The sequence below is a fragment of the Miscanthus floridulus genome, chromosome 16 (assembly GCF_019320115.1).
Source record: "Miscanthus floridulus cultivar M001 chromosome 16, ASM1932011v1, whole genome shotgun sequence".
In the NCBI taxonomy this organism is placed as follows: Eukaryota; Viridiplantae; Streptophyta; class Magnoliopsida; order Poales; family Poaceae; genus Miscanthus; species Miscanthus floridulus.
The window spans coordinates 75,903,500-75,927,591 of NC_089595.1; the positions used below are offsets into that span (position 1 = coordinate 75,903,500).

General features: G+C 45.3%; 1 protein-coding gene across 4 annotated transcripts; it reads left to right on the top strand.

Moving 5' to 3' along the window:
- The first annotated feature begins 3,120 nt into the window (after window positions 1-3,120).
- LOC136511796 (nucleoside hydrolase 3-like) lies at window positions 3,121-23,317 on the top strand. Of its 4 annotated transcripts, XR_010772854.1 has the most exons (13): window positions 3,121-3,528; window positions 11,310-11,489; window positions 11,650-11,760; window positions 12,157-12,489; window positions 13,470-13,646; window positions 13,745-14,032; window positions 14,389-14,511; window positions 15,201-15,398; window positions 15,499-15,734; window positions 15,823-16,027; window positions 16,112-16,304; window positions 22,463-22,569; window positions 22,733-22,835. XR_010772854.1 is itself a non-coding variant. In XM_066505818.1 (12 exons), the coding sequence occupies exons 1-12, from the start codon at window positions 3,313-3,315 to the stop codon at window positions 23,015-23,017; spliced, it is 2,658 nt and encodes an 885-aa protein (XP_066361915.1). In that variant the 5' UTR covers window positions 3,121-3,312; the 3' UTR covers window positions 23,018-23,317. The 4 variants fall into 4 exon arrangements, 3 of the variants coding, with proteins under 3 accessions (XP_066361915.1, XP_066361917.1, XP_066361916.1); XM_066505818.1 differs by lacking the exon at window positions 22,463-22,569 and having other exon boundaries at window positions 16,112-16,417; window positions 22,733-23,317; XM_066505819.1 differs by lacking the exons at window positions 3,121-3,528; window positions 22,463-22,569 and adding an exon at window positions 10,335-10,624 and having other exon boundaries at window positions 16,112-16,417; window positions 22,733-23,317.
- The last annotated feature ends 775 nt before the right edge of the window (window positions 23,318-24,092 follow it).

A 24,092-nucleotide genomic window follows, 5' to 3' on the forward strand; every position in this document is an offset into this window, starting at 1 on the left:
GTTAGTCAACCACGAAGTGTTTCAGGAGTCATTTATAAAACTGTTAAAAAATCTTAAGACAAAATTCTCATGGAGTTAGTGTGATCTCTGAGTGTTTGCAGAATCAGAGTTAGTGTGATCTCTGAATGTTGGCAGAATCTTCAGTTAGGCGCAACAATAAACATGATGCTTCATCCAGTTAGCTCTTTTGCCTATTCGGCAGCCCTTATTTGCAGTGCTGCAGCTGTATCTATTGCTTTTCTACCTACTGTTGTTGTCTCACACACGCAGCCGCTGCAGCTGCAAAAGAGTCAGTCGAACAAATTAACAATGCATTCTGTGAAATCAATAAGAAATTTCAATGTGGTTATTCATATAATTATGAATAGTTGTTACTACAGTAATGACCAAATAACCTATAATGTACTCCAGAGAATAGAGTATTGGAGCTGAAAAATAACTCTCTAACTTTCATCACTCAAAGTAAACAAATCCCTTCTCTGTGGCCTAGTAAACATTGTAGACAAGGTCGGGGAGAGCAACCAGTAGGTGCAGAGCAACATTCCCAAACTGCTCCACGGCCTGGCGTTGCTCACGGGCCAGGTCTGGATCAGGTGCGAAGGAGAAAGACAAGAAAGGGAGAGGGAAAGAAGAAAGGGGCAAAAACGACATTTCACCTCTGTTCTCTCTCCTTCTAGGCAAGAAATGAATATTTTTATATGGTGTAGTGTCTAGGAGGGAATTTGACAACAATAAAAGTGTCCATCGGTAAATCGCTCCATTTTCAGAGTCCACCAGCAAATGGAGTTCACTTTCAGAGCTTGATTGGTTTGCGACCAAAATTTGCCGTACCAAAGATTTGGCAAACCAAAGCTAGGTAAAAAAAAAGTTGCCATGGATTTGGCAAGCCAAATGTGAGAGGTTGACAAATTTTGGTAGCCAATCAAATAATAGCCAAAATTATGGCTTCCAAATTTTTGGTTTGGCAAATTTTGAAAGCCAACCAATCATAATGCAAGAACAAGTTTTGCCTAAAATATATCAGCTTAGTGTTCTGGTGGGTGCTCTTAAGGATAGAGTTGTGTGCCTAAGTTTATAAATGAGTGTTTGTGCATATAAGAGAGTATGTGTTTCTACTAAGATAAAAATGAGAATATGAGAAGTAAAGAAAAAAGTTCAAAGTAATACCTCCAAGTGTCGTTTATGTTCAAATAACCCCATAAACTAATTTTTAGTTCGATTTACTCCCTTTAACTATTCCAATCTTCAATTTACCCTTTAACAAGTTTTGTCTTTTTCATTTCTATACGTATAAGTTGAATTTTACTTTCTTAATTTATAAGGCGATAGTGGACAACATAAAATATTTTTTAAATATACATTATGAATTTTATATCATTATGTTTAATACAATTTGTATTTCTAGTTTTAATTTATTATTATACGTCCTAACCAACCAAAATAATGATATAAATTTATGACATATTTTAAAATATAAACTATGGTGCTAGCTATCCCCTCATAAAATTAGAAATTAGAAATAAACTTGAATGTGGAGAAACAAAAAGAAAAGGCAAATCTTGTTTACAAGTAAATTGGATCGACTGAAATAATTGAGAAGGGTAAACAACCAAACCAAACGATAGTTTAGTGGGTATATGGACATAGCTTATATTTTGGATTTTTTTCTAAAGTTAAAAAAAATAAACTTTGTCTTTCGCAAAAAAAAAAAAAAAAAAAAAAAAAACTGTGCACTCTGGACAAAGGAGCACAATCAGCTCTCCCAAGTAACATGCGGGCTCACAAGCACCTGCAGCAGTCGTTGTCCTGGGCAAGTCAGGTTCCGTCAGTGCACTTAGGGCCATGTTTAGTTGCACCGAATAGGCGCCGTATTTCGTTTCGCAAAGTACAACCAAACTATGCAATTAGTTTTTGATTTCGTCAACATTTAGTACTCCATGCATGTACCATAAGTTTGATGTGACAGGAAATCTTCTTTTTGCATAGTGTCAAAGTTTGGATTTTTGGTGAACTAAACGGGGGATTGCCAGATATTGATTCAATTTCAATATTGGTTATATTATATGTTATGAGATTTTATTTTTTGCATGTGTCGTCATATATTATGAGATTATACATATGTTTTACCCATAACAATAGACAGACACTCAACAAGTTATGTATAGATTAAAGGTTAAAATCTACTCTAAATGGTTTCCCGTTAAATATACTTATCATTTCTGGATGGAGGGAGTGCCATCTATACCTTTTGTTTATTATGTACTCCTTCTGTCCATAAGTCTTCATTGTATTAGTCTTCGGCACAATGACCAAGAAGCAGCAAACAACGCCGATTTGTATTTAAGGCAAGGAGCAGCCAAGGAGTCGTAGCCAATAAGCAGCCAAGGAGCAATAAATGCAGACAAGGAGCAGCCAATGAACACAAAATGCGCAACACGTACGAGAAGCCAAACCCATGGTCCCGGTCTAATATGATGGAGAATTTTTTTTTTTTGCTTAGACGATGGAGACTTATGGACGGAGGGAGTATTGGTTTGCACCAGTATTTTGGTTGGTGTTTTAATCTGCTCGCTCGTGTATGTGGATTAGATCTTGTTTGGATCTATCCAACTGACTATTAACCATGTTAGTTATATGAGAAATCAGTTAAGAGCCTGTTTGGATACTAAAGGTTGATTGCTAGCTAACTGAAAATTTGTCTTAGTCCATTCAAATAGAGGTGGCTAATAGGTGGGCTAATTTATTAACCAAGCTTTCAACTAGTACGTTGTTAGCCAACTAATTGGCTAACCTCAGTAAATTTGAGCTAATAAATTTTTAGCCCAGCTAATAGTTAGCCCTAATAACTCATCGAAACATGCTCTAATAGCTAATTGTTAATCAGGTGGTAGGTAATTAAAATATATTAGCTAGTTTATTAGCTGAGGATTCAAATACAATCTCAGTTATTTTTTAACAGCTATTAACTGTACACTTTACAGTAAGCAAACCGGCTCTTAGTATATCCGTACCGGCAAAAGATTGATGGTCCATGATTTTGTAGCACAGTAGTCAGTAGCAGTGACTCACGAGACTGAAAGGACAAAGCACGCGCCCGATAGATAACGTGGCCCGGCCCCCGTCGTGTGTACTCTTGTCGCCCCGCAGCCCCGCTCCTGCCCTAGGCTGTCCTCCTCCGTCCTCCCCTTCCCCGGCCTCCCTCTCTATATGTGCGCTCGATCAACCGCTCATACGCCACAGCCAGCCTCTCTCGTCGCTCGTCGGCGTACGGACGACGACACTACCGCCCCGGTACGGTAGCTAGTCAGGAGGATGAAGAAAGTGTTGTTGCTTCCGTCGAGGACGACGACGTCCGTGGCGTTTCTGGCGGTGGCCTTGGTGACCACGACTGTCTTTGCCATCTCCGGTGGCGCGGCGGCAGAGGCGGCAGCGCCGCATCGGATTCTGGTGGACACGGACATGGACACCGACGACTTGCTCGCGCTGCTCTACATCCTCAAGCAGAACCGCTCCGAGTTCGACCTCAAGGTACGTACGTCCCTCTAGCGCCTGGGCTTCTCGTCCGTCGTCGTCCGTCCTTGTAGCTTTAATTTGCATCCGGAGCAGCGAGGACGACGACGATGCAATTTTCTCCAAGAGAGCAAGAAAATGATAAGCACGCTTTGATTCTTATTTAATAGTACATGATGCGTGCGTTAAGCGACTCGACTGTGCGCGCTAGCTTAGACCCGGCATGTGGCAAGTGGCAATTGATTGGATTCCATCCATATCTCTATCGGTGCACGTCGGAACAAATAAGCCGCGTTTGTCGTTGCCTATAGACTAGTATAGTAGACGATCGACTAGACGACGTAGAGGGACCACGACCGCAGGATGATATGATTGGACGCTGGCGAGTGGCGAGATCACATCATCCGATCGATCATCGGCAGAGATGAGTGTTTCAGGTCTATCATTGTGAATTTGTGACCTTTTTTGCTAGAGATTCTTTGATGTTTGCGTGTACCATTGTCCATCGATCTCTCAATGAACCGTTCCGTGCTTAGTTTTCACTACAGAAACTTTTGGATAGCTACAAAGCACTTCCGTGTGCATAAAGGCACAGAGCACTTCCGTTCCCAGTTCCCGACAGAGAGTCGATCAGAGAGTCAACGAGAGAAATATCCATTTCCCAAATGGGAGCGACGATCGATCACGATCTGGCCTGGGTTATACTCCCAATGCCTTCTCCTTCCCCTTTTTTAAGTGAAAAATCAAACCGTACCCTTTCTATAGTACGATCATCAAGAGAGGGGGAATCTTCTAAATGAATAATTAAATCTGTGTGTATGGGTATGAAATAAAACAAATCATGATTTTATTTGTTTGACGCATGGCACTGTGTCATTATTCAAAAGCAAATATAATTTAATACTCGATAGATGCAGATAAGACAGTGATGGAGCATCGACCCTTTGAGCTTTTGACCAAATAAATGCTATCTCGATTTAGAATACTCCCTTCGTCCCTAAATAAATTAATTCCTCAAATCAGTACCAAGTTTGACTAACTTTATAGATAAAAGTAACAACATCTATATCATAAAATGAACACCTTATAGAAATATATTCTATGATAAATCTAATGATACTAATTTGATATCATGAATTTTAATGTTTTTTAAAGAAATTCGGTCAAAGTTTAAAAATTTTGACTTAAGGCAACTCCAGAAATTGATTCTTTCAGAGACAGAGGGAGTATTTGGCCAATGGTGTCGTTTGTCTATCATACTACTCCCTCCGGACCGATTTCTAAGGCGGTCCAGCGTTTTTCAGAAAGGCCAGCATGCAAGGCGCCGCAGCCGTTCCGAGCACCAAATTGTTGCATGCGGCGCTTCGTGCTATTCGCATTTACTAGTTTTTCTTCTACCATTGGGCATGCATGCATGCATTACAAGAAACAGCCAATGGTGAATCACATCATGGGGGTGCGAGAGCTGCAATTAATCACAATTGTTGCTGCAGTTAATCGCGTGCACAACCTCCTCCTACTCATCTTGGTATCAAGAATTTTCTCTATTGCGCCTATGAAATGGGCCCAGAGGGAGTATTATCTACATGTATACTATAGGTGTGTTTCCACCAGCTTCAGTGAAGGCACGCTTGTGATAATTGGCGAGCTCAGACCCGAACCCACAAGAGCCAATAATATTGGCGACGTCACTCGCGTATGGTTGAGCCCCGTCTTTAATTATTATTTACAGATGCGTGCTATTGTCCTGTCTCTGATTACTGTCTTGTTTGCACGTTTATGGCATAGTGATAGGACATGCCACGAGTAGTGTTTTCACATCACCACATGAGTGGCCTCCTACCCATAGTCACGATCACGATATATAGTCATCAGTGTCAAACCAAAATGTTGGTCTTAGTAGAAAATACAAACTAAGCGTGGCGTTGCCGTGCAGCTGCCAGTGTTAGGCTACCCCCCGCGCGCGCGATGTCAACGTGGAATAGAAAGGACTGCATTCACATTAATGTATCTATTTACTTATCTAGTGGCGCAAAATATAAAAGAAGCATTGTTAATTGCAAGACTAATAAATTTTTAACACATATCTTTTATTTTTGAAAAGGAGGAAATGGGAACACCATTTATATATCACTCTCAGAGAAAAGGACTATGGTTGATGAAGGTTTATATACAACAAAATGCATTTTCCTTTGTTACATCACCTTCTCATTAATATATCAATCATAATGATATTCCAAAAATGGAGGCATTTCAAAGAAGGTAAAGAGATGGAGTATTCCTCCTTCCTATAGATAATTAGAATCGCATTAAATCTTGGTAGGATGAATCCTTAAAAATTACTACATGAAAAAAGTAGGATCCACGTATAAAATGTGGTTGTACGTAGATATATTGTATCTTTTTCTGAACTCTATAGTGAGTTTGTGCTCTTTGAGAAATATAAAAAAGCAGGAAAGGCTGCAGATACTTTACAACCTATATGAGACACTTGACGGTACTCCTCTAGAGATGCTGGTATGTATTGGACAAAAATTCAATTTTAGTATGAGATCAGATGTCAATCTTTAGAAATCACGGTCACCACTTAACGCTTGTTACTATCTCTTTGGCATAGGTAATGAGCTGAAGGTGAGTTGCTTGCCGATGCTCTACATCATTAGCCACCCCTTTGCTGACTCCACCGCTGGCCCCTGGATGGAGTCATGGCATGGAGCACAAAACCGATTTCTCATAATCAAACCACTCATCAACAATTCCCTGCTACAAGCAAGTAGGGCATGGAAAATCTATCAAACAGAAGAAATATCATATGCCTAAATTAGGATACGGGGATGAAATCCACGTGCAAAAAAACTTAAACATAATCAGCACACTGAAATCCATAAAACAACAATTAATCTCCAACACATTTTGTTCGCATCCTGTTCCATATGTAGAATGGAAATCAATTAGCCAACGACCACGGCACAAAAGAAAGAAAGAACCTCTCTATGAACGCACGCAAGAAAGATTGGAGCAAGGAGCTTTAGTTTTTTTTTGTTTTTTAGGTGTGTGCCCCCCTCCTGGTATTCAGAGAAAAATGGAAATGATTTCTTTCCCCACTCCTGAGGATTGCACGCAATTTGAGGTGGCGTTGTTCCATGGAGGCAGACACCCTGAGCATGATCTGGATAAGTACCAGAGAAAGAATAGAAATTGCAGTAAACAAATCTAATAGCCAGTTGATGTGGTTGTTGTGACCCACAGCTAATTGTGTTGCCTGTTAGCAACGAAAGGTTAAGGAAGAGCATTTTTTTAATCTAGTCTAGTCACAAAAAGCATGGTTGAAATGCAGTACCAAGCAGTAAACCATACAATATTTGACACAATTAAAACAATCGCTACCATGACTCCATATCATATCACGGGTTTACGTTTATTCAGCATATTTGGATGGTTTCACAAAACAACAACTAATACAACTATAAGAGATTTTGTATGTTACGACAGTTTGGATATTATGGTGTCTAATTGAGAGATTAATCAGGCAGCAGTAGAATAGCACAACGTTCTGAAGCACAGAAGAATGGTTCACTTACTCTTTATCAGCCGCAAGCTTGACTTGGCTCACCAGGGCCAACAGGCACAACATTGTCGAGCAGAGAATTGATTCTACATCGTTTCTCTAGTTCTACGCACACAAATACAATGTGGAAGTCCAAAGTGAACAAAAATCAAATCTTTATTTGAACACTTCCGAATGCTACTTTCCCGGAAACATTGTCAAACAGTGAATTAATGTACACTTCAAAAACATATGCTAATACGTTTCTCCAGTTGAATACCTACATCATCCAAAAGGCACAAAGAAAAGAAGTGTAGACTGCGACCATCCATTAAATTAAAAGCGTGAAAGAAAATAGAATCACAGATAACTACTCGCTCAGGGACATTTTCAGGTAAAAATTTGATTATGCACTTGAAATAATAGCATCTCATTTTTACTGAAAAACAAGGATTAGTGGGGTAGGGCTTCACCTTGAGCGCTTGTTCAATCTCCTGGTTGTTTGCGTTGGCTCAGAGCAGATGGTCCCTGATGGCGCTCCTCGGCATGGGGGGCGTGGAAGGAGAAGGACATGAGGAAGTGATCTGCCACGCCAGTTGCCGACGCCATCGCCGGTGGCTCGCGCCGTCCAGGGAGCATTGTCGTGATAGTTAGCTGGCTGGCCACCTATTCAAGCAAATGGAGGAGACGGAGGCAAGTAAGGAATTTGAACTCACGGCATTGCGAACGGCCATTTCATCAAACACCCCGAGGATGTACCTCCGCCGGCTGTAGTAGACGTATGAGTTGGCGAGATTCTTGGCGACAAAGGCGTGGAGCGCAGCACCTACACGGACTCAGGCTAGGCGTCGTCCCGCGCTTTGCTTCCATCGTCGTTGCCTCAAGTTGTGCGATTGGTTGCGTGTCGGGGTCGATGACCGATGGCGGTAGGCGAACTACGGAGCGCGGCGACAGTGGCCGGGACATGAGTGCAATGCTTGAGGAGCCAGTCCTTAGTGATGAATTATAGCCTCGATCCGATCCCACCAGATCCGTAGCCGCCAGGCCTTCCTCCCACCTGATCGTGCTCCCCACCATGAAAGATGCCTCGACGGGTGCGGAGGCGGCGCTCGGCTGGAAACTGCTCTCCGGGCTAGGAGGGGACGGGGCTGGTGCGGCGCCCTCGTAGCGAGCGTGGCAGTGGTGCGACCTCGCGCGGGGGCCGAGGTGACGGTCGGCAGCGCGGCCTGGGCGGCGGCTGGGACGGGGGCGGTGCTCGGCGGGGTGGCAGTGGCGGCCGTGGCGGAGGCACGGTCGGGCCCGGGCCTGCGGGAAGAGGACGTCGGGGCCTCCCGCCGAGGTGGAGCTCGGCGGTGCGGCCTGGGACGGGAACGGCGCTCGGCAGGGGACGGGACCGGTGGCGGCGGCGGAGGCAGGAGCCAAAGGAAGCCAGCGTCGGCCCGGGTTCACGACGATTCGTGGGTGACCAGGTTTGCGGGTTGATGGGTGAGAGGCCCGATCAGACCCACATCGGACGGTCAGTATTCCGTGACGGGTCGATCGAATGGCTGGCGGGTTAACAGGTGACGTGGCAGTATCGGGTGCCCGCTTTTGGTGCCCGAATCGTATTAAGAGATAGCAATAGCAATGGGAACTTTTTTTAGTAATGAAAAATTAACTTTGATTTCCCTCTAAAATTAGGAAATTAAGAAAACTATCTGAAATTAGAAATCAAAGCAAATAGGAAAAGGACATGCATCAGATATAGTAGTTAACGTTTCTGAGAGCAAGATATAGATATAATATAGATATAACTAGCTAGCTGTTGGTTAATTTGGTAGTTCGAAACGGCACTAAGGTCCTGTTTGATCAGTTTTGGATTAAAACCTAGTTTTCGTCCCTAGCTTCTAAAATCTAGATTTTGAGCAAAAACTGGTGTAGTGTTTGGATCTCTCAGTTTTTAAGAATCTGACTTCATTTTTTACTCTATGGGTCATAAAAAATTAGCAAAAGCTGAGTATAACAGCTTCCTGATTTTTAAAAATCTAGCAAAAACTGACCTATTTAGATCCCATCTAGTTTTTAAAAACTGGTAAAAACTAGAGGGCTCCAAAACAGGACCTAATTCCAACGACAAACAGGGTCTAATTGCAACGACAGGAAGTTTCCGAGAGCAAGGAGATTGCAAATTAAATCGCACGCCCCACCTTTGCAAAATCGCAAGAGATGGTTTCGTGTCGCGAGACGCGAGGAGACCATACAAGCGAATAAGTGATCCAATGGTTGACCACACGACTAACACGATAATATATATATAAGAGAAAATAAATATAGTGATAGTTTGTCTGTTTCATCAGTCCCCATTAACAGCTACTCCTGCAACTACCCCTGCTAGGTGACCTAGCTTGCATCATGTCCTAGCTTGTATATCGACTTCAGCCTGTTTTTAATAATGCCAAATACACATCAATGACTTAGCTAATCCTGCAACTACGCTAGGTGACCTAGATTGCATGTCCTTTGTAGAATGTAAACATTTTTTATGAAAAATATTCAAAATTTGTAAGAATAGGGAAATTTCTTCTTTGCATTTTTTCACAACCAAATTACATTCATATTAAGAACATCTTATAGAGTGGAGCACAAATAGAACTCCCCCAATAATTTATAGAATGAGTAGGGTAGAAAAAACATGCTAATGCACGTTCAAGAAAAAAATAAAACCACACTTGAGAGTAGAGTGCAAGGGAAAAGTTCGGTATTTCGAGCGGAGAGGCTCCATAAATGGCACTTCCTCTGTTTGTCTTTATTTATACAAAGCATATTTCATTTCTAAAGATTTTCATGGACCATTACTCTCTATTAATCACGTTGGGATCCTAGATCACAAATCACATGCATGTTGGATATGATCACAGTATATTTTTCCTAAAATTTCCTATTTTCTAAGATAAAAAATATATAAATATATTTTTCTTCAATTACTTTCTGGTCTAGGAGGTAATTGGTCATCATGGCCATACACATTTACCTAAATGGATGGTCCACAGTTATTTTGGCAAACCTCTAATTAGTTATTATAACTCAAAGCTTTGTCTTAAGAAGCAAACTATGTAGGGAAAAAAACTGACGACTACCACGAATCCACGATAGTTGAGGCCTCACATAGTCACATGGACTTTTTTTTCCCATTGAAACCTGAATCTAAACAGTGGCTTTAGTTTGGGCTTCCCGAACCGGCCCAGGCACCTACTTTGGTCTCCGATGGCCTGCTCGTTGATGATCCGGCAAGGTGGGGGGCGTGGCGCCGCCGATACCCAGCGGCCAGCGGCCAGTGGCCGCGCTTTCGGGCCGCCGTGGGGGACGAGACCTAGCTAGGGCAAAGCTAGTCCTCGAACGGAGGTAGAACTGTAGAAGACGTCTGCGTTTCCTCCGCCATATGTAGTGGCGCGGCCTTGGTGGTAGGCGAATAGGGGTAGCGATGATGCCGTCCCCTCTGCGTTTCCTCCGCGGAAACCATGAGCGGCCGCGGATGGACGACCGCCGAGGTGGGACGCGGCAGTGGCCGGTGGGTGAAGAGGCAGAATGGTAAGAAACCAAGGTCACTTCTAGCCTTCACCGAGCTCCACAGGACAGATTAGAAAATGTCAGCTGAAATATCAAGTTTAGTGCTTGTGCTTTTGAGTCTCAGAGTTAATCAGAATGGGATCCAGCCATACTAGGACAATGCATCCACTGCACTGATGGATTCTGCATATTTCTGATGAGATGGCGATAGAGCTCCAATGATTATCCCTTTGTAGTTCGGCCTAAGAACAACAATACAGGTGCATTGTGTTCCTGGAAGAGCAGTTAATCGCGAGCTCAGGGTACTGATGCCATTAGAACCTTCAAGTTTGGGAAGAGAATGGCTATTGATTCGAGGCAATGCAAGCGTGTTGCATCTCAATTGCAGTAGTCAGGAATGTCGCTTTCATGTTTTATGTGCCGTGTTGATATCAGACCTGGCTGTAGTCTGGATGGGTTTGCTAAGGGTAAGGGGTGCCAATGTGAGTTGAGTGTTTTTGTTTTGTTTCACTTGTTTGCTCTGCTACCCTCGTTAAAGGTTGTGCTGCTATTATCGGACCCTAGACACTGTTTTATATCGCTATCTCTGCTTCAGTCTTGTTCCAAGATAAACTTTAGAGCTGGGGCAACTTTGTGTGTAGTCCAATTGTTCTAAAATGCATTATACATAAAACATACCCATATTTTTCCTTGCTAACATAATCAGGCAGTTACCATCGATGCAAATGTGTGGAGTGATGCTGGACATGCTGTGAATCATATGTATGATCTGCTCTATATGATGGGTCGTGATGACATCCCAGTTGGTGTCGGTGGTGATGGTGGAATATCAGACTCAGGCACCATATATCCAAATGTCGGTGGTTATTTACCACTGATTGATCAGGTACCAACCTTTTACATTAATTTCCACTGTAACAATGCAGTGTAGAGAGGGCTAGTTAACTTTGATATCTAGAGAATTAATCAGTTCTCCTGTGGCTGTGATTCTCTAGTTTAATTACTAGGAGTAGATACTAGATACTAATATTTATGTTAATATTTAGGGCATGACAACGGTTGGAGGCTGCCGGTACAGGCAAGCTATTCCACTAGAAGGTGGTGGACGGTTGGATGTGGACACAAACTATGGAATCAGAAAGGGCTTCCTTCCACAGGTAGTGTATCACTTTTGTTATCTTCTTTGTTGATTCCTTGTATGTTGACCTTTCCATGATCCTTTAATATACTTAACTAAAAGCACATTGTAATAAAAACTAAAAAGATCGAAGGGTGTCCACTAGAACCTACCAATGCGTCTAAATGTCTCGAAATTAGTTATATTTCAGCTGGAGTCTGATTCGTTTTAAATTTGAAGATAAGCTGAGCAGTGGGAATTTATCTACAGTGCATCTAAATGTCAAAAGCAGCTGAACAATTATATTTGCAGTCTGCACTAACTAGGCATGAGGTGGAATGAAAACCATTTTTAGGCATATTACTTGCAATATTTAGTGATAACTTGCTTTGTGGAAGACATGCACTCTACTTAGATTAATAGTTTTTACTAACAGGGTCACAGAAGATATGTGCCACTTCAGCAACCTACAGCACAACAAGTATTGATAGACACAATTTCTGCTGGCCCTACAACAGTCTTTCTCATAGGATCACACACAAACTTCGCCATTTTTCTCATGACATATCCACACCTGAAGAGAAATGTGGAGCACATATACATTATGGGTGGTGGAGTGAGATCAAAGAACCCTACAGGTTGCTGTCCAAAAAATTCTACAGGTTGTACGCCACAGCAGTGTGGTGACCATGGTAACATGTTTACTAGTTACTCTACCAACCCAAATGCAGAATTCAACATATTCGGAGATCCTTTCGCCGCATACCAGGTATAAACCTTAGATTTGGAAGATATGACCTGTTTTACCCTTTTTATTGATGCTTGAAAGTGGATTTTCTTTTTTCATTTGAATATATGCATTTCTTAGCTTTGCCCCCTTTTCTTTGAATCCACTATGGCATTTGTAGCACGTTCTCTTTGGAGCAAAGGCAAAATCATGCCTCGTTTATCTTTTTCTTTGTCTACTCTAATTCTCTCAATGTTTGTGTGGATTATTGTCACTTGTTAGTTTGTTACTTGTCTTATGCTTTAGTGCGCTGTAAACTCTCACATACCATGTATGCTTCAGCTTGCATGCTTAATTACAAACAATGCATGAATCTGTATTTTTTTTTCGCGATCGGGCCATTCACCCGTTTTTGCATGAATCTGTATTTAGCTCATCATTATTCCATATCAATTAATGGATCAGCTAATCAGCTAGTGAAAATTGCTTCTACGCCATTGGGATAACCGCTTATTCTGCCACATGATAACTTGTTCTCCCCTCTATACCATCAGCCCATTACTTTGCAAAAATTGCATCCCTTCCATGTTATTGCCATCACTTCACTGTTAGTTTAGCTATTAAGTAATACATACAGGTCATTTTTACCTCCCTCATCATTTCCCAGAAATCAGAACAAAAAAATAAGATGGGCCTCACTATGATGCCACAATGTCATTCTTCTTGCTCTCACACCTACACTTGGACCTATTAGAGAAATGTATCATTAGGACCCTATCAGTAATATAGCCTTCTTATATTTCCCCAGGAAGTATGATGAGTGGCAAAATGAATAAATGATCTTTGCTTGCTTTCATTGACCATTAAATTAACAAAATGATTGTATGGAGGATATGTATTTTGTGAAATGATGGCCAATAAGGGAGCATGACTTATTTTGTGGTAGATTGTGGACTGAGGAGTTTATCAGTGGCATGAAAGGATTTTTTTTTTCAAAGAAGCTAACATATGAACCTCATCAGGTGTTTCACTCTGGCATACCAATTACTCTTGTTCCTCTTGATGCGACAAATACAATTCCAATCAACAAAGAATTCTTCGATGAATTTGAGCGTCGTCAAAGTACTTATGAGGCGCAATACTGCTTCAAGTCTTTAAAGATGGCTCGTGACACATGGTTCAATGACGAATTCTATACAGTAGGTTCTTGTAATTTGTTCCATCTCATTTGGTACATATTTCTTTTTCACTGTTACTTGTTTTTCTTTATTCATGCTTCTTGTATTTCCTTGTTCAGAGCTATTTTATGTGGGATTCTTTTACCTCTGGTGTTGCCATTTCCAGCATGCGCAATGATAAGAATGGTAAATATGGAAACGATTTTGCTCAGCTTGAATATATGAACATTACAGTAGTAACTTCAAACAAACCATATGGTGTGCATGATGGCTCAAACCCATTATTCGACGGTCGTACTACTCCCAAGTTTGGTCTTCAAAAGGTTGGAGTTCATAGTGGTCATGTTCAAACTGGGATTACAGATAGCTTCTGTCGTGTCAAGGGCAGTAATAAAGGAAGATGCGAGGTACTATATGGCTACCAAATAGTTATTATGGACAGCTGCATAGTTCTTTTCCTGATGAAAAATTATTGCTGATATCCGTTAACTTCATAGAAATTCTGTCAACTTCCCTCAGTACATACATCTGTTATTTTGTTATGATGTCGCCAGACAGGCAGAGATAACATGTAAAAGTAAAACATAATTATATTATAATTCTTTGATTTGAATATACATAACTTTTATGAAGAATGCATTATGAGAATGGTACGAATGTTACTATTTTGTATTGGACAAGTTACTCTTCCATTTTGCAAGTAAATAAGATGTATGAATAAATCCTACTGTCTAAGGATACACTGATTAATTGTTTTTCTTAGGATGGATACACTAAGGAAGTTTCCAGCCCAGAAGCAGCCTGCATTCGTGTTGCTACAGAAGCTAAGCCAAACGTGGATAAGAATAGCCCTCTGGACAGGGAGTTTTTCGTGAGCTTCCTAGAGGTAAGCTATTCTGCCTGTTCGCTCATGTCACAAGATTCACAACTCATGTTTTTTGCATTATACCCGTTCTTTCTGATCAATTTCGTTTCTAGTATGTAAAGCTGAAATGATCTAATAAGCTCAATTGTTTATGTATCACAACATGCCACTTGCATCCCTTTATTATTTTTACATGTATATATCATTAGTTGTAATTTGTAAATCATTGACAGAGTTTTGATTTTTTTTTTCACTTTTCAGTCCAAAGGTACCTAAATCAGCACTTAGCACTTTAAGATAATAATTACCACTTTGCCAACAGATCAGGAATTACTTCCCTAACTACTTAACATCATCTTACCATTAGCAGAATTTACACCATCAGCTTGTATTTTTGCAACACAGTGCTGAACGTTTATTTTCATTGATTCATTCAATAATAGATACTAAACTTAAGTCTCGTGATCAGTAGTCTCCTAATAATGGAACATTATGTGAAACGTCAATTTGCGCTGCAATTCTGCATGCAAATTGGCCTTTGGTGATCAGCTGCTCTTTAGTAACTGATATTCTGTCACACAAAGTTTTATATGAAGGCCCTAATGCAAATGCAGTGTTATCTATGAAACCAAAAAAGTTGCTCCAAGCATTTGTCAGCAATCATTTTATGTGATGTCAGCCTACTCTTATAACTAGGCTATGACCTGCAGGCACTAAACCTTCAGGAAAACTCTGGCCGTTTCGACATTAAGGCACAATTTCCATTCTACAGAGAGGTTCTTAATAAGCCAGCATTGAAAAGCAAGAAAACGGGGAGACCTGTTATTATTGACATGGACATGAGTCCCGGCGATTTTGTCTCCCTTATATACCTCTTAAAGGCACCTACCGAAGTAATAGATTTGAAGGTACAATTATGGGGAATGGCACAATGTTATGCTTCAATGCAATTAAATATTTGGTTTTGTATTTATTTTGATGAATGCAATTAAACTATAATGGTTACAGGGGATTTTGGTCAGTGGCAATGGGTGGGCCAATGTTGCAAGCATTGATATCATTTATGACATTTTACATATGATGGGCCATGATGACATTCCTGTTGGACGTGGTAATACCACTGCAATAGGAACTCCAAGTCTTGGTTGCGAATATGTCAGTATTATTCCCCAAGGCAGTGGAGGACTTATTGACTCAGACACTCTCTATGGACTAGCTCGATCATTGCCAAGAAGCCCTAGAAGGTTATCTTTTTGTAGGCACCATATTAATCAGCATATAAGTTAGCGCCCATGGCCTAGATACTTACGATTTTCTGCTTTCCATTCTTAGGTATACTGCTGAAAATTCAGTAAAATATGGTGCTCCTAGAAACACTGACCATCCAGAACTTCGGCAGCCATTGGCTTTTGAAGTTTGGCAGTCTATCAAAGAGCAGCTTGATCCAAGTGAGAAGATCACTATTCTTACCAATGGACCTCTTACAAATTTAGCCAATATCATGCTTTCTGACAGGAATTCGAGTTCTGTAATAGAGGTCAGCTGTTTGATACCTTTTGGTGCTAATTTCAATTTTTTTCACTCAAGTATTTAATGCAAATGTAAGGTATGCACTATGCAGAAGGTCTACGCTGTTGGAGGCCATATCAGAGATGAAAATGATTCGAAGGGAAATTTGTTTACTGTTCCATCAAATAGATATTCAGAGTTTAATATGTTTCTTGATCCACTAGCTGCGAAAACAGTCCTGGAGTCATCTCTGGATATCACACTTATTCCTCTTAGCTCTCAAAGAAAAGCAGCCTCCTTTGAATGTATCCTTCAAGCTCTAAAGCATACTGATCATACTCCAGAATCAAGTTTTGTGCACCGATTGCTGCTCTCACTACATGATCTTCAGCAGAAGCATGGGCTTTACCACCATATGGTAAATGTCTTTAATTCCTTATATTCCTCTGCTACAACTAATCTTGCCAAACAAGCGAATGCTGAGCATTTTTTTCACATCATAGTATATATATATAACTCCATAATGGTTCACAAATCCATGTTGCATCATGTTTCAAACTGAACTTGCCTACTGGGAGTCCTAGAGAATCCGGATGACTGCCAATTATTCAAATGAAAGAAGGGGATACTCAGTCTCTGTCAAAAGACAAACCAAGCTTCTTTCCTTTTTTGTCTAGATTCATCCGAATCAACCTAATTTTTTTTTTATTTTCCTCAGATTTTTCTTTCAAACATTCAACAGCTATTGACTTTGAACAAGGTTTAATAGCATCTAGGTTACAGTGAACAAAAAGCAGGCTCGAAATAACATAGTTCCACCTAGAACTAGAGTGTTCTGGGTGTTAGAACCAAAACACAGGTTTGGGGCTGAATTTCAGATTTCATTAACCATGCCACAACTATGGCAGGTTGGGAATACATATAGGATAGCTTGCTTGAGCCTTAAGAAAACTACAACATATTCTAGAGATGCTAAAGTAGATGCTAGGGATAAAGATGAGGGCTGACATAGCCACCAACTACTCTAGATAATTATCCTAAGTAGATAAGGACAAGACTTATAGCTATCATTCTCCCCCTAAGTTTTGTGTGGCGCCTTCTGGGGAATTTGAACCATCCCAATCCTGGCGCGAAGCTCTTGGAACTTAACCCGCCCAAGGGACTTGGTGAGAAGGTCGGCGAGCTGATCCTGGGTGTTGATGTAGCCGGCCTTGATGCTCCCCTCATCCAAGCAGCTCCTAATGAAGTGGTACTTGATTCGGATATGCTTGCTGCGCTCATGGAAGACGGGGTTCTTCGCCAAGGCCAAGGCAGACTTGCTGTCCACCCTGAGCTCCACTGCTTCTGCGTCTCTGCCCAGGAGATCGCCTAGCAACCGAGCCAACCAGAGAGCTTGAGTCGAAGCGGTTGTGGCAGTGATGTACTCCGCCTCGCAACTGGACAAAGCCATCACTTGCTGCTTGACCGACTGCCAGCTGATTAGACACTTGCCGAGGAAGAATAGCATCCCGTTAGTGCTCTTGCTTGTGTCGATGTCGCCGGCGAGGTCGCTGTCGCTGTACCCGATGAAGTGCTCCGCACTGGGACACCTCGGGTAGTGCAAGCCATAGTCGGAAGTGCCTGCGACGTAGCGGAGGATCCTCTTGACGGCCTGCTCGTGCTCCGTCGTCGGTCGCTGCATGAACCGACTGACGTAGCCAACGGCGAACGTCAGGTCCGGCCGTGTGTGGACGAGGTAGCGAAGGCTGCCCACAATGCGCCGATACCGCGTGGTGTCGACCTCCTTCGCCGTGCTGTCGCGGCTCAGCTTCAGCCTCTCCTCCATGGGAGTGTGTGCTGGGTTGCAGCCCATGAGCCCGCCCAACTCGACAATGCGCTTGGCGTAGACGGTCTGGCGAAGGGAGATGCCGGAGCTGTCCTGGTGGACCTCGATCCCCAGGTAGAAGGAGAGAAGGCCCAAGTCGCTTATCTGGAAGGTTGCCTTCATCTCCTCCTTGAATGACTCCACCTCGGCCTCCTTGGTGCCGGTGATCACCAAATCGTCGACGTAGACGCCTACCAACAGGGCATTGCCTCCCTTGCCCCGCCGGTAGACTGCAGCCTCGTGAGGACTTTGCTGGAACCCCATTTGCTTGAGAGTGGAGTCCAGCTTGGCGTTCCAAGCTCGGGGTACCTGCTGCAAGCCGTAGAGGGCCTTGCGTAGGCGAAGAACCTTGTCCTCCTTGCCAAGGATGACGAATCCCGGCGGCTGGTGGATGTAGACCTCCTCCTTCAGGTCACCGTTGAGGAAGGCGGACTTGACGTCCATGTGGTGCACACGCCAACCCTCCTGGGCCGCTAGTGCGAGGTGATGGACGGACTCCATCCGCGCAACGGGCGCGAAGGCGTCGTCGAAGTCGACTCCCTCCTGCTGGACGAACCCGCGCGCCACCAGACGCGCCTTGTGCTTGATCACCGCTCCGGCCTCATCCTTCTTGAGCATGTAGACCCACTTAAGTTTGATGGCGCGGTGGCCGGCAGGAAGATCCGCCAGCTCCCATGTCCGGTTCCGCTCGACCGCGTCCATCTCCTGCTGCATCGCGGCGCGCCATGCCGCGTCTCCCTCCGCCTCAGCGAAGGAGCGGGGCTCGCCGTCCTCGTGCGCCAGGTGCAGCTCCGCCTCGAAGTCGTACACCGCCAGTCCAGGAACGGGCTGATCACCGAAGATGTTGTCCAAGGTGCGGTAGCGCAGAGGCTCGTCGTCGTGGTAGGCATCGACGCGATCCTCGTCGTCGGACAGCGGAGTGGCGAACTCCACCATGCGCTGCTCGTCACGGACCAAGGCTGTTGGTGCCGATCTCGGAGGTGTGGGCGCCGATGCAGGAGATTGGGGAGCCGGTGTAGGAGAGCGGGGCGTAGCCGGTGGTACAAGTGGTGGACTTGCTGGTGGTGTAGGTGGTGGAGTACTTGTCGGAGCTGATGGCGAGCCGGGTACTGAGGTAGACGAGCTCGGTGAAGATGAGCTGCTAGCTCCCCCGGCTCCCTCGAAGTGGACGTAGTCGACGACGATGTCTCTGAGAGTCGAAGTCGAGCCGTCGTCCACCGCCTTGTCCCAGGCCCAGCCTCGCCCTTCGTCGAACACGATGTCCCGGGAGATGCGGACACGCTATGTTGTAGGGTCGAGGATGCGGTAGGCCTTGACGTCCCCCGCGTAGCCGATGAAGACCCTTGGCATGCTCCGGTCGTCGAGCTTGCCGACGTGGTTGAGCTCCTTGGCGAAGGCGAGATAGCCGAAGACGCGGAGGTGGCTCACCACCGGCTTACACCCGTGCCAGGCCTCGTATGACGTTTTGCCGTCAAGGGCCTTGGTGGACGAGCGGTTGAGGAGATGGACAGCAGTCATCACTGCCTCCCCGCAGTAGATGGCCGGCATCCCTCTCTGCTTGAGGAGGGCGCGGGCGGTGGCCACCACCGTCTGCTGCGGGGTGTACGGCGCGGTGAAGTGGCGCTAGATCCCCTCATCGGCGCAGTACGCCGTGAACTCAGCCGCCGTGAACTCGCCGCCGTTGTCGGTGCATAGCACCCGAAGCTTGCGGCCGCACTCCTTCTCTGCAGCAGCTTGATGGCGCTTGATGGCGTTCGCAGCCACCGCCTTGGTGTCGAGCAGGACCTCCCACATGTAGCGGGACACGTCGTCGACGAGGAGCAGGAAGAAGCGTCGGCCTCCAGGTGTGGTCGGTGTCACAGGGCCGTAGAGGTCACCGTGCACGAGCTCCAGCTTCTCCTTGGCGCGGAAGCTCGCCTGGCGGGGGAAGGGGAGCCGCCGCTGCTTGGTGAGGACGCAGGTGTCGCAAAACTGCTCCACGTGCTCGACTCGCGGCATGCCCTGCACCATCTCCTTGTTGCTGAGCTGCTTTAGGGCCTTGAAGTTGAGGTGCCCAAAGTGCTCGTGCCACCGCCAGGAGTCGTCGTCGCGGCGGGCTGCAAGACACACGGGTTGCTCCACCTGCACGTGGAGGACGTAAAGGCGGTTGGGGCCTCTGTTCACCTTGACGAGAAGGCGACGATGGCGATCCTAGATACGCAAGACCCCGTGCTCGATCTCCACGCGCGAGCCGTTCTCATCCAGCTGTCCCAGGCTGATGATAGAGTTCCTCAGCGCGGGGATGTAGTAGACACCAGTGAGCAGTCGGTGCTCGCCGGTTTTGGCGGTGAAGATGACGGAGCCGACGCCCTTGATCTCCACGGCAGAGGCGTCCCCGAACTTGACGGAGCCTCGAACGCCGGAGTCGAGCTCGGAGAAGAACTCCCGCCGCCCGGTCATGTGGTGGGTGGCGCCGGTGTCGAGGTACCACCCGTTGATCTTGTCGACGCCGGACCCGTTGCCGAGGAAGACGTGAGCCCGCGGCTCGTCGAAGTGGAGGAGCGCAGCGGCGGTCGGCGCGGGAGAGGAGTGCGGCTCGATGCTCCCGTGTACGAAGAACAGAGCCGGCTCGTCACCCTCCCGCGCTTACGCGACGTGTGCCTAACCGCAGCGCTTCGCCTGTCGGCAGTCCTTGGCCCAGTGGCCGGATCTCCCGTAGTTGTTGCAGGTGTCGTTGCGGGTAGCCTTGCGCTCGCTGTCGGCGCCGCCAGGAGCGCCACCACACGCCTTATCCCGCTTGCGCGGCCGATGCTTGCGGCTGCTCAACGAACCCGAAGCTGAAGAACCCGAGGCCTCCCCCTTTTTCCGCTCCCGCTGGCGGGCGAGCCACTGCTCCTCGGTGAAGAGAAGCTTGCCACCGATGGTGACCAGCTCTGAGGGAGATAGCTGTTCGCAGTTGTCGATGGCCTTGAGGTGACCCATCACCTCCTCGATCGACAGCTCGGAGAAGTCCAGCAACATCTCGATCGCGATGGCGACCTGCGAGTACTTGGGGACGACGCGGAGGAACTTCTCGACAGCTCTCTCCTCGTCGATGTCGTTGTCGCCGTACCGCGCCAACTGCTGCATCAGGGTGTTGAGGTGGAGAGCGAAGTCATCGACGTCCTCACCTGGCTTGAAAGCCAGGTTCTCCCACTCCTGACGCAGCTTTTGAAGCGTGGACCTGCGGGCGCGGTCGCTGCCGATGCGTGCCGCGGCGATGGCGTCCCAGGCGTCCTTGGCGGTCCGCTTGTTCGCGAGGGAGGAGTGCATCTCCGTCGGAACAGTAGCAATAAGCGCCTCCAGTGCCCGCCGATCCTCGTCGAAGTCGGCGTCGCCGTACCGTACCGCATCCCACATGCGCCGCGCCTGCATCTTCACCTTCATCACCATGGACCACTTGGCGTAGTTGGTCTTGGTGAGCATGAGCCATCCGCCGCCGGCGTCCTTGACGACGATCTGCACGACGGGAGGGGAGCCGGGCCGGCCACGGCGACCACGGTGCCAGTCCGGGGAAGGGGAGGCGCGCTGCCTGTGAGGGCTCCGCGTGCCAGCGTCCCGTCCGCCCAGGTCCCGCGCCTCGCGCCGCTCCTCCCGCTCCAGCCAGGCGTTGGCGTCGCGTGCCGCCTGCTTGTCCCAGTCGAAGTCGCGGCGGCGTCCGTCGAAACGGCCCGCGTCGGTTGTCGAAGCCGTCGCGGTCGCCAGCCTCACGTCCACCGCGTCCGCCCAGGCCACCCGCGTCCGCCCAGGCCCGCTCGGCGTCCGCTCCGCGGCGCAGAGCCGCAGCAGCCGCCGCTCCTGCATCCAACGCGCCCGCCCGGGCGCCGTAGTCCTCCTACTCGCCCGCGTCCGCCTCTGCACGGAGCGCAGCCGCTGCTGCTGCAGCCTCCCGCGCCTCCGCTGCTGCCTGGTGGGCGGCTTCAGCCGCACGCGCCGCAGCAAGCTCCGCCTGGGCAATGCGAGCCGCCCGCTCCGCTGCTGCTGCACGCTCGGCCGCCGCCTCCTCGCGCCTAGCTGCTGCAGCTGCTGCAGCACGTATGCTGGAGGTGGTGGAACGGTTGGAGGAAGAGGATGAGTAGTGGAGAGACATGGCGACGGATTGGGATGGGGTAAGGGTAGAACCCAGATGAACTTAGGCTCTAGATACCATTTGGTAGAACCAAAACACAGGTTTGGGGCTGAATTTCAGATTTCATTAGCCATGCTACAACTATGGCAGGTTAGGGATACATACATGATAGCTTGCTTGAGCCTTAAGAAAACTACAACATATTCTAGAGATGCTAAAGTAGATGCTAGGGATAAAGATAAGGGCTGACACAGCCACCAATTACTCTAGATAATTATCCTAAGTAGATAAGGACAAGACTTATAGCTGTCACCGGGTGCCCACAAGGGTTTCCTACAGTAAAAAGTAGGCAATAATAAGCTCTGCTGGGATTTTGGTCCCTTGCCCCAATAGTTATGTTGTGCTTGTGCCTTTTGGAACAGAGCCTAAAAGTATACTTAAGAAAAAAATATGTTCATGTTCTTGGTCGAGCACAGCTCTTGTCCAATTTCTCTTTCCTTGATCGAGCACAGCTCTTGTTCGATTTCTCTTTCTTTGATCGAGCACTGAGAAGCAAGTCTGGCGAACATCATCCACCTTACTTTGAGATAGAAGAGAAAGAACGCGTTCGGCTGGTCAGGTGGTGGCTTGTTTCAGCTTTTTTCAGCTTATTCTCTCTCACATAACACTATTGAATCATCCAAAACCATCCGAAATTTACTGTGCAAAGCACCAGCCGAACATCATGAAATAAGTTCATTCAATACTGATTTTTTTGGGGATTTGTGTTATCATAATAACAGGATATATTTCTGGGAGAAATTCTTGGTGCTGTTTACCTGGTGGAAGGATTGAATATAAAACCATCTTTGCTGCTGAAGCCAGTAAGTGTTGTTGCCAACAACACAACAGACATGGACGGTCAGATTGTTATTGACATGCAGAGTGCAAGTTCAGTGGAAGTATTAAGTGATTTTAGTACTGAAGATTATTACAGTCGAATTGTCAATTCTTTAGGCAACAAAGAGCAATCTGCAGTTATTGGTAGCTTTGAAGAACAGACCGCAGTCTGGAGCAGACCCCTTTGAAATTGGAGACATGAACATAAATGAACCAATTTTTTATGTAGTATCTAGTTGTTTTTTTTTTTTGAGAAAAGTATCTAGTAATGTTGGTGAAGCACAACCATAATTGAGCTCCGTTACGGAGTTATGCCTCTAGCTTATAACAGTAGTTGCATACATCTTTTCAAGATTCATCCCATTTATTTTGGCATCTGGAAGCATAATGTTTTTTTTCCTAAATGTAACCACCACCACTTGTTCAACAGTGTACGTTAAGGTTGCATCCCTTGAAATTGATGCAAATAGCAAAGGGAATTACAATAATGATAACTTTGATGTACCATTTGCATTGTTTTTTAAGGAAGGTGGCCGCATCCTAAAGAAAGTAGCTATGAATATGCCTATGGGTATATTCAGAAAAAAAAGGAATTGTTGTTGTATAGTTCCGTACTTCCTCCGTCATAACTATCATTTTTTTTCCGTGCTGTAAGTTTGATTATATATATATAATAAAATGCATGCAACATTTGTATCTCCAAATAAATTTAATATGCAAATAGATTCAACGATCTATCTAATGATATTAATTATGTATCATAAATATTAATATTTTTATATAAAATTAGTCAAAGTTTTTTCTCGGAAAACGAGAACGACAGTTACTTAGATACGGAGGGAGTACGTGACAAGCTGTTTGTACAACTTATTGACAGTGAGAGATCAAAAGTTTGAAATTACGTTCACCAAAACATACTGTAGAACACAACGGACGTGCAGCCCAGCAGCGACAACTGCTAGCAAGCCAATGGGCGTGCTCGTCCTGACCCCACAACGGAAAATCATTTTTACCTCCTAAACTATAGTTGTGGTCTTATTTTTCTCTTTGAACTCAAAACCAGATATCTTACCTTCTCAACTTTCAAAACTGTTTAAATTACCACCTTATCGGGGTAGAAGTAATTTTTGAGGTAGTTTCATCACTTTTTTATAGTTAAACATCAAGTAAATTATTGATAAGGTTTTTAAACCACAAAAAATGTTTTTAAGGTTTTCAAAGTTTCGAGAAAAATCTGAGATATATTGAGACATGAAAAACATA